At 44.1% G+C, this 10,920-nt stretch overlaps 1 protein-coding gene across 1 annotated transcript in view; it reads left to right on the top strand.

The window, feature by feature from the left end:
* PLG (plasminogen) overlaps nucleotides 1-10,920 on the top strand; it is a gene marked incomplete at both ends in the record, with an annotated part of 39,720 nt that overhangs the window by 4,724 nt on the left and 24,076 nt on the right. The window contains 5 exons of the mRNA XM_080941738.1: nucleotides 455-561; nucleotides 5,057-5,171; nucleotides 6,982-7,121; nucleotides 8,426-8,546; nucleotides 10,402-10,520. Coding sequence (XP_080797864.1) covers nucleotides 455-561; nucleotides 5,057-5,171; nucleotides 6,982-7,121; nucleotides 8,426-8,546; nucleotides 10,402-10,520 — 602 coding nt within the window. The remainder of the gene's footprint in view (nucleotides 1-454; nucleotides 562-5,056; nucleotides 5,172-6,981; nucleotides 7,122-8,425; nucleotides 8,547-10,401; nucleotides 10,521-10,920) is intronic.

Below are 10,920 nucleotides of genomic sequence, written 5' to 3'. Positions count from 1 at the left end.
AGAGTCACTTCTCTGCGGCATAAAATGAATGCCTGCCACTTGGAAAAGAGGCAGTCAGACACAATGCCACCTTCCTGTAATTCTAATACTATGGAGGCTGAGGCAGGAGGATTGAGAATTTGAGGCTGGTCTGGGCTATATAAGAGTATCAGAACCACTAGGTACTCTGCCTCTAAGAGAGAAGGGAGGGAGGAAGGGAGAGCAGAAAAGAAGGGAGAACATGCAGAGGAGAGATAAGAAAGAAGGGAGTGCAGAAACATTACAGTGATTGAAACCAATTGGCAAGGGAGAGTATGAAAGTGTAGGAACATGAGTGTGACTGTCTTGCTGACACGCTTATCCTTAGGACTGTATTGCACACACACACTGTGACAAAACTGACCAGAGGTAACCATTCCGAGATCTAGGTCCCAGCAAGGGATGCACTCATTAACGCCTTCCCTCTCTCCTGCAGGTCATTTCAATACCACAGTAAAGAGCAACAATGCGTGATCATGGCTGAGAACAGCAAGACTTCCTCCATCATCCGGATGAGAGATGTCATCTTATTTGAAAAGAGAGGTCCGTCCATGTCCCCCATCCCCTCCCTCTTTCCTATTTTATATCCTCAATTTATGAGACCAGAGATTAACACAGGGACACTGAGTTCTGAGGTAAGCCAGGATTGGCTATTTGGCCAGTGTCAATGTGAGCCTGTTTCTTCACAGGAATGAGATTTACACAATCATTTCTATCTGTGGCCTGAGAAAAGAGGAAACTTGGTTTTGCTTGGAAGGGGCGTCTAGATGTTCCTTACGATGCTGGCATAGGGTGACCGTGCCCTTGGGCTTCCACTTTTGAACTAACTCCAGGCACAACAAACAACGATATTTTCAACCCTCGGTAACATTTTGATTAGGACAAAACTTACTTCTGTTTAGAATTTCCCCACTTCTTCGTTGTTCAAGGGCTATATTTTCTCACTTTAAAATTCGAAGATGCATAAATAAAGGTTGTGATTTCTTTTCCAGCTTCCTTTATAACAGGCCAGAAAACCCATCATTTAAGGCCTGGGGTGGCTTGGACTCCAAAGGACTGTCTTTTAGAAGGTCCCAAGTATTATTAAGTGTATATGACTATTTATGAACTTGTAAGAGCCTCTTTTATACTCTGTGACTGGTTGGGTAGTGCAATCAGATTGTTGATAGAAGCAATTTGGCTCTCTAAATATTTTGTGTTGGAGTGCTGAGGGACATGAGAAAAATCTGACTCCTTCTACTCTGAATAACACCTCATACTAATCTACAATGGTTAGCCTCTCCACTTAGGTAGAGATTATTTCCCCAGTCGATTCCCCTTCTTAGACTTAAATAAGAGGTGTTCCTGGTATTTCCATCCTTGCCTCTGTGTAACTTTAAGTCTTGAGATTCAAGTGTCAAATAAATCTAACTTTCAAGTGAAGCATTTAGCTCTTAAATAATGGGAAGGGTGGGATGAACAGGCCTGCCTACCATTGCCAAGATTTCTATAGAAAAGGGGATGGAGTGGAATTCCTTTGATGAATCGCTAACATTTATATATGACACCTGTAAATCATTAACCAGGAGCAACAGGAGGGCTCGGTTGCAAGGCTGAAGTCTGAAGTTTGAAGGCTGGTTTTGCTTGTTTTCAGTGGATCAAAAGGTTATATACACCGTGCTGGGTACAAATAAACAAGAGAGGAGAAAAGTCAAAAGTCGGTCAGTGTTTGGTCCTGATTTATCTGCTGTGAATCTGGACTGGCTGCTAATTTATCAGCCAGGATTTTTCTAGGACCTACCAGTATCACGTGACATTCTGCACCCTGCAAGGCACTATCTCCACTACCACCCTTAGAGCCAAGCCACCATCTTGGCTAGCTGGGGCCTCTGCAGTCACTGGTACCTTGGTTGTATCTGTACATGTGACCACTAAGAAACCTTCCTAGCTTAAAACCATCATTCCTGGTATAATTAGAATAAAACCTGGCCAGTAATCTTAATACTTGGGAGGCTGAGGCAGAAGAATGAAATATCTGAGGCCAGCCTGAGATATGAGGAAATAACTTGTCTAGAAAAAAAATCCATTATATAATTTTGTATATTTATAGGGCACATTGTAATAATTCAAGTCATGTGTGTGCATGTATGTGTGCGTGTTCTAATCAGAGTGCTTATGATCACATCCCCTCAAGCAATCGTAATTTCTGTGTGTTGGGATAACTTAAAATTTTCTCTTCTGGCTTTTAAAAAAATATGACACACTGTTTTAAGGTATAGTCACTCTGCTGTGACAGAGCACTGTTTTTTAGAAGTTTTCCTTGACCCTGGCTCCCCCTTTCTCAGTGTACTACAAGTTTCTACCTTTGATGTGTGTGTGTGGGTACCACTCCTGGTCTGAAGCATCCTAAGGAAGCTGTACTATAGTGGGCCTTTTGTTTATGTTGTTGTGAAGCTGTTGGTTTGCTGGTCTTTGTTAGAATTACTTCCTCGGGGTTGAAGAACTAAAAACCAGGCCTTAGTGGGGAGTCTTAACAGCACGAATACACGGGAAACACTATTGTGTGCTTTGATTGAAACCCAAGCTGGCTTGTGATGTACAGCAGAGACCGTTTGCTTGGGATTTGGGGCCCCACTGGGGCCTCTCTGCACTGGGCCAGTGTATCATTTCCAACACCAGTCTCCTCATCTTGGCAGTCTTGGTAGCACACTGATTCTGCAATACCTTTAGATCTTTATGGCCTGCCTCCCCCAACCTCCAAGCTCATGAGTCAGTTATATGAGTGTGTTGTCCTCACTGGATCTGACAGCAATTTAAATTAATTCAACTCTTACGTCCTTAAAAGTATTTAGCTTGGGGCTTAGGAGAAGGCTCAGTCTATAAACTGCCTGGAGCTCAAGCCTAGGGACCTGGGTTCAGATCTCTAGGACCCGCATAAAATGTTGACAGCGGTGTGTGGCTGTGACCCTGGTGCCAGCTGGGAGCAGAGACTGGTAAGTATCTAAAGCCCATTGGCCAGGCAGTCTAGCCAAATCAATCAGCTTCAGGTCACTCAGAGACCCTGACAGAGAGAGTGACCAAGACACCTCTTGTTAACCCCTGGCTTCCAGGCACACTCACAAATACATGCATCCCTTTCCCCATAATAACAAGCAACATACAATGTGTGTGTGTGTGTGTGTGTGTATACAATACACTATATAACACAAATACACATAAAAACATTTTCAACTGGCTGGTCATGGTGGCACACACATTTAATCTCCGCAGGTGAATTTTTATGAGTTCAGGGTCTCCTTGGTCTACATGGCGAGTCCTAGGCTATCCAATGCTCCACAGTGAAACCCTGTCACAAACCAATGACCAAAAAGATACTCAACTCAATCTAAGAACTATGAACTGTGAGCACTGCGGTGTCCACATTCACAGCTTAGCTTTGCTTATTACAAAGCGTCACCAAATAGAACAATTAGACAATACAGATGGTACCTGGGACCTTTTACTACTACTTGTTGGTGGCAGAAGTAGGTGTACATGGAGGGTCTCACACTGAGGGGTGACCCGTCACTTGTAAACCACAGTGGGTGTTGGGATTCTGTAAACCCCACCCCTCAATTACCTGGAAGTAGCCAGGTATGCTCCGCCCCAGTGACCTGACACTATAAAAGGGGCTGCTTGACCCCTCCTCTCTCTCTTGGACTCTCTTGCCTCCTGGCTCTCTTGCTCTCCCAACCCTACCTCTCCTATTCCCCTTCCCTTCACCCCTCTCTCTCCATGTGCTTATGGCTGACCTCTACTCCTCTATTCCCCCCCCCCCACTCTCTCTGCCTCTACCACCCTCTTGACTCTCCCATGACCTGAATAAACTCTATTCTTTACTATACCGTTGTGTGGCTAGTCCCTCAGGGGGAAGGAATTCCCAACATGGACCCCCCCAGAGGCATCTCCCTTGCCCCCAGGCCTTGCCGCACCTCCATGGGCCATATGCCCCCCATTCTCTTCATCATTTCCTTAACATTGGTGCCGAAATCCTGGATGTCATCTTTTCACATCAGTGGGCATCTGAGTGTGTTTCTAAGATAGGATGGAGCCCATTGAACAGCTAGTGGTTTGGTAAGTGGATGCTGGTTGGGAATGTTTATTGTAAACACTTTGATCACCCTCGTGTGAATATGCTTTGTATGTTGAGAGCTGTGTAAAAAATGAAACACTCAGGCTGGATGGACTCTTGTGGGCCTCTGCATAACCTGCTCCCCTCTCTGTCTGAACATCTCCCTTCTGTCTGTCTGTCTCACCACTATGCCTCTGACACGTGACACTGTGATGTCATCCCGTTACAAACCATTTTCTCTTAATTCCTTTTGTCACTGTCCTGACTCCGGTAAGATTTATGCTCCAGGAAAGTGGGCCTGTGCCCATCTGGTGTTCTCCTGTGGTCCAGCTCTGGCATGGATTAGGCACAGAGGACCCGAGGAAAGACCTTCTGAATAAACACATCTGTTCTAGTTTCCTTCAATGCTGTAGTAAAATGTCCTGACTGGAACCAGCTTAGGGCACCCAAGGACTTATTTGGGCTCACAATGAATTCTAGGCCAGAGTCCATCACTGAGGGGAGGTCAAGGTGGAATTAGAGCAGCTAGCCACATCACAGCCTCAGTCAAGAGCAGAGAAAGAACATGCACCACCTTGCTTGCCTGTTACCTGTGCTCGGCCTGTTCACTTCACCCTCAGAGAGTTCAGGGTCAAGTCCAGGGAATGGTGCTGTCTTTCCACCACATTTAACTCAGTTAAGAAACCCTCCCACGGGGCCCAGCAGATCTAGACAATCCCTCTCTCAGCATTCTTCCCGGCAGATTCTAGGTGCGTCACAGCAACAGCTAAAACTCTCCCAGGGTTAACATCCAGCATCATTTGCAGCTGTCCTTTGTAGAGCCTGCCTTTCAGGGAGCAGGAAGACAGAGCATGGATGGAGGTCTTTCCTGTGCTGGGACTGTGCCAGGCACACTTTCTTCTAGAGGTCGTTTGCTGGACTTTGAGCTCCTGTGTGGGTCTCTTTCAGTCTATCTGTCCGAGTGTAAGACTGGCATCGGCAACAACTACAGAGGAACCATGTCGAAGACAAAGAGTGGCGTCACCTGTCAAAAGTGGAGTGCCACCTCCCCCCACGCACCTAAGTAAGCCCTGCTATTTCATGTTGCTGTTCGAGAGTGTATTCAGAACAATTCCATTGTTTCCAAATCAAACCTGCCTGTTAGTGTGAGCAGAGAACCTTTTGATGTGGATTCTGAGGAGCTGAATATTCACAACACAGGAGAAAAATGGCTGGTTCCTATTAATCTTGTTATATAACATCTGAGAAGGTCCTAAAATATAGAAGGAGGTATGTCAAAAGAACCATTCGACTGAATTTTAAGCTGTCCTAGTTTTTGTTCTGTTGCTGTGATAAAAAAAAAAAATATTGTGGCAAGGGCTGGAGAGATGGCTCAGTGGTTAAGAACACTGACTGCTCTTCCAGAGGTTCTGAGTTCAAATCCCAGCAACCACATAGTAGCTCACAACCATCTGTAATGGGATCTAATGCCCTCTTCTGGTGTGTCTGAAGACAGCTACAGAGTATTCATGTATAATAATAATAAACAAATATTTCAAACATATTGTGGCAAAAAGTAAGTAACTCATGGAGAAAGGGAATTTACTTTAGATGATAATCAATGACAAATTACAGTCCATTATAAAAAAATGTTACAGCAGCAATAACTTGACACTGCTAGTCACACCAGAGCTATAGTCAAGAACAGAGAAATAAATGCATGCATGCTTACTGGTGCTCAGATCCTTCTCTGTACTTATACACTCCAGGATCTCCTACCTAGGGAATGGCAATGCCCACAGTGGGCTGGATTTTCCCACGTGTACTAATGTAATAAGACAATATCCTCGCAGGCAGTGCACACAGGTATCAAGAGATTTTCTCATTGAGATTCTTTTCTCAGGTGAGTCTAGTTCATGTCAAGTTGACAATCACACCAACTATAACAGAGACCAAGTATAAGAAAATGATGCTTGTTTAGAGACGGGTGTGTTTCAGTCAAATGTTAAGTTTGAGCTTGCAGGGCATGCCCACATCACCTCTGTGACCCAATGAGGATATAAACCAATAAATAAATAAATAAACAGACACTTTGCAGCTTGCGTATTACTTTAGGGTCATTCTGTTTGTGTCCCCCCATCTAGCATTAGATGGCATCAGGTTCTCTGTGATGACTCCAGTGGCCATAGCCCAGGCTAGGATCTTTCATGAGCCAGCTGAGCTTCTAATCAGGTAGATGTTCCCTCAGATGGGGATATGGAGGAGTCAGAAATTAGGCTTGCTTCTTCAGACTGCAAGTTCTTGCATGTTTTATCTAGTTATCTTTACCGTCACTCTTCTCTAGAGCAGAAGATGATGAGCTCAGCTTTCCACAATCCTGGGCACATAGGCTGTGTTTCAAAGAAAACTGGGCTGGTCTCTGGTTACACAACAGAGTTCACCTGCCGCTGGCTGATTAGTCAAGCCTAGCTACCATCTGCTTTTGCCTGTTTCACCACACATGGCTCCTCGATCAGTAACATGGGGGTAATGACCCCTTCTTAGTGCTTTTTTTTTCACTGAGGGCAAGTGACAGAGTATAGAAGGTTTCAGCGGAATGCCAGGGGCGGGGGTCACACAGACAGAAGAGAAATCGGTGCTGTAGATGTGTGGGGAGAACCACTGGCACCTGAAACCCTGGTGTCTTCCTGTCTGCTCAGCACACATGACTAAACCCAAGGGCAATGATGGTAAACTGAGCTGTTTGACACAAGCCTTCTCATCCATAGATAAAGGAATGACAACCAACAGTTAAAACACATTCAGATGACGGAACTGAACCCTCAATACAAAGCGCAGCATCTCCTACCTCGCTAATCCACTTTTCTTTACCATGTTCTTTTTCCACCATGCAGCTACTCTCCAAGAACACACCCCGACAAGGGACTAGAGGAGAATTACTGTAGGAACCCAGACAATGACGAGCAAGGGCCCTGGTGCTACACAACAGATCCGGACCAGAGATATGACTACTGTGACATCCCTGAATGCGAAGGTAGAGGTGGCTCTACAAAACCCTTCCTGTATGCTTGACACCTGGTATATGCCATTTCCTGGAGACATCACTTTGTGTTGTACACTACGAAACAAGAGTAATGGTGTCGCCTCTTGTGAAGGAGTCCCACTTCTGAACTATCTTTAGTAAAATGTTATTTCAACATGTGCGCATGTTTAGCCAGATCCAAAACTTGGATACAAATTTCTTTGGTTAAAACCCTACACAGTGTAAAACTCCGGAGGTGGTTGCTATTAAATAGCTAAATTAAAACCACGGAGCCAGTGAGATTCAAGCACACGGGAGGAATGGTTTCACGTGGGTGATTCTGTTGAGTTTGAAGTTGAGCAGCACGCCAGTTTGTGTGTTGACACGCCTTCTTCTGATAGGCCCATTAGCTTCTCAGAGAACCTCAAAGGTCAATGCTGAGACAGCACTAAAGCGTCACACTGGGAAAACACCTTGGCTTCGTATTTCTAGGTATGTTTATCAGAGCAAGAAAAATGAGCCAAGTGGTATTTATGAGGCAACGTGGGCATATTTCAGGGGCCACTTCCTTTTCTGATCACTTTCCCTTAGATAGAGGAGCTCCTGTATTTACTCCTGTACTTGGATCTGGATGCTTACAGGTTATTTGGTCTTTACATCCCATGAACACATGCTTCTTATATCAACTTCACAGCTGTTTTTTCTTTTTTTAAGGATACCATACAAATTCCAGTTGTTTGTTATTTCTCTACAACACAGGACTTTAACGATTCCAAATCAAAGTCTTAGCTTTTAAATAAATTAGAGAGCAAAAAAGAAAAAGAAAGAAAGAAAAGCAAATACAAATACAACACCCTCCCCATAAACACCCCAGATCAGTCATGTTGCTCAGTAATATGCAAACACATATACCTGTCAGTCATCAGGTGATCAGAATAAGTTCACTGAATTTTAGAAGACCATTCTAGAAATGATGCTTTCCACTACACAAAAGTTAAAGTGGAGAACCTACAGGCTTCTGAGAGCATGTGCCTTTCCCGTGGGCGTCTTCTAGTTTGAGGCTGTGTATCACAGAGTTTCTGACCACCATAGTTAAAGTGGCACAGACTCACAGAGCTCAAATAAATTGTCTCAGAAAAGGGACCCTAATTGCATCAGAACATTCCAAGTCTTTATTGCCAAGTGGCTCCTAGGAGTGAGGTATGAATGGGTGGCAGGAAGCACCAGAGACCTCTCTAGAGGGACTCCAGTCTATGTTCCACTGTACTTCACGTTGGTTTCTCTTTCTCCCCCTCTTCTCTTCCCACACTGCACAGAGGAATGCATGCACTGCAATGGCGAAAAGTATGAGGGCAAAATCTCCAAGACCATGTCTGGACTGGACTGCCAGGCTTGGGATTCCCAGAGCCCACATGCTCATGGATATATCCCTTCCAAGTAAGATCCTGCTGCTTGCTTGAAGCAAGCAGAAACATCTGAGGAACTGAAGGCTGGGTGGCTTTGACTTTTGAGATGGGCATCTTCCCTGCTAGGCTGCATATAAAGTATATGTTCTTGTTACTCATCACGTGGTTCAGAGGCATCATGGGTACTTGCTAGAAAGGTAGCAACTAAGCCTTATGAATAGAATTCGAGTTATAACCAAATCCACAGCCAATTTGTATTTCTGGTAAAACAGAAACACACTTGGCTTGTTTATGCTCCCTTGACTCCCTTCCTTTCTCTTTTGTACCAGTCTAGATGTTCTACCTGTGATCTTTAGGTATCAAGTATCTTACAGATCCCCAATATTCTGTGTAGTTACGCTGGGTCATTCACAACTACCATGTTCTCAAAGATGACTATGCGTTTAAGAACAGGACCAGGAGCTCCCTGCTCCAGAAGGCAGTGATGGCTTTCAGGGCAAGCACTTGTGAGGGTTCAAGGTCATAGCTTTTCACAGAAAAACATCTCCTCACAGGCATCCCGTGATGACCTGGTGTCATAACATGGCTACTAAGACTTTCAGTAGTGTGGCTAAGCTACAGCTGTCCCTGTAGATGCTGGCATCGCTGAGTTTTGCATCTTTCATTCCAAAGAGCTTAAAACATGGCTCCCACTACTGCCTTTCAAAGGCAAGCACAATAGTGTTCTCAAAGTATGACTAGGTCAAGCCAACTGTAGAAACCAGAAGAGGGGCAATAGACCATTCCTAGCTTTTCTCTTTGTCCTAAGCACCCAGTCTCAGAAAGGAACCAGGCACAGAGACAGTCTCCCAATTAAACTTCTGGGTCCTTGCCAAGGAGGACTCCTGGGCCAGGTGCTTGAAGAAACATAGTTACCAATCTTGGATTCTCTAAGCTTCCTGGTAGTGGGGTTGGAGCCTGGTAGACCAGTAGGATCAGTTTCCTGCCTGTACCATTTCACTGTCTGATGACAGTGAGCACTTTGTTCTTTGAAGACTGTTATTATTTGTAGCTGGATAACTGAAGTTTGCTTGCTTCAATATTCTGGATGGTTAGTTTCTTATCTTCTATAAGTCTGGCACATGGAAACTGCTAGAAATGTAGCCCTTGGAAGACTGAGCCTATCTTCCTTCCCGGGTTACCAGAAGAGGAATAACTCTAATTACAGGTGCTAAGTTGTTGCTCATTCTCAAGAATCTGTGTGAATGCTTATTACTACTAAAAAAAATTCATCTTCAATAGCATAAGCTGTCACTTGTGCTTTTGATCTCAGCCATTCTGATAGGCGTAGGATGGAATTTCAAAGTTGTTTTGATTTGCATTTCCCTGATAGCTAAGGATGTTGAACATTTCTTTAAGTCTTTCTCGGCCATTTAAGATTACTCTGTTTAGAACTCTGTTTAGATCTGTATTTCATTTTTAATTGGATTATTTAGTTTGTTGATGTCTAGTTTCTTGAGTTTCTCCTTTATCGTAAATATCTCTGTCAGATGTAGAGTTGGTGAAAATCTTTTTCCATCCACTGGGCTGCTATTTTGTCCTACTGACAGTTTTTCGCTTTGCAGAAGTTTTTCAATATCCCTGGGAGGCCTGCTCTTTTCTGAGGGGAGGTAAAGGGGGATTAGATCTGGGAGAGAAAAGAAGTAAGAGGGATAGACTGGCGGACGGGAGGAAAGAGAAACAGTTCAGATATAATATATAAGGGAACAATAAAGAACTTAGAACAGTAAAAAAGAAGCACATGCTGAATTATATGATTTTTCCCCTAAATTATTGGTATATTATCATGGCAAATGAAAAAAAAATGAAAGAAAATAGGGGTAAAAATATTCCTTTTGTCTGCTCAGATTTCCAAGCAAGAACCTGAAGATGAATTATTGCCGTAACCCTGATGCAGAGCTGCGGCCCTGGTGCTTCACCACAGATCCCAACAAACGCTGGGAATACTGTGACATCCCCCGCTGCAGTAAGTTCAGTTCATACCCAATACCCTGGGAGCTACCCCCACTCCACCTGCCCTTTTCTTGGAATGGTGTTGGCAGCTGAGTAGAGATCTTAAAGAGTCGTTCTACAGGTCTACAGGATGTTCTTAACCCTTTTTATCCAATTTATTAGCTATTTGGGTTAACTGGTAAGGCTATCCATTTATTGATGTTCCCCCACTCCCGAGATTTCTACCTTTTGTGAATATTATCAATTTAAAGGCAAAGCTGCAGCTCCAGGAGCCCCAATAGACTGGACTCGTCTGTCCATTAAAGATGGAGTAGGAAGGGGTCTTGGTTATTGGTAGGCGGTTGTATTATATCAGCTCTGCTTCTGCTGGGGAAGTTATTGTGGCTGTCATTGTTGTCATTGTCGTTGTTGAT

The sequence above is a fragment of the Micromys minutus genome (genome assembly GCF_963924665.1).
Source record: "Micromys minutus genome assembly, chromosome: 30".
Taxonomy (NCBI): domain Eukaryota; kingdom Metazoa; phylum Chordata; class Mammalia; order Rodentia; family Muridae; genus Micromys; species Micromys minutus.
The sequence above is the reverse complement of the archived record's forward strand: the minus strand, read 5'-3'. Positions and strand labels throughout refer to the sequence as shown.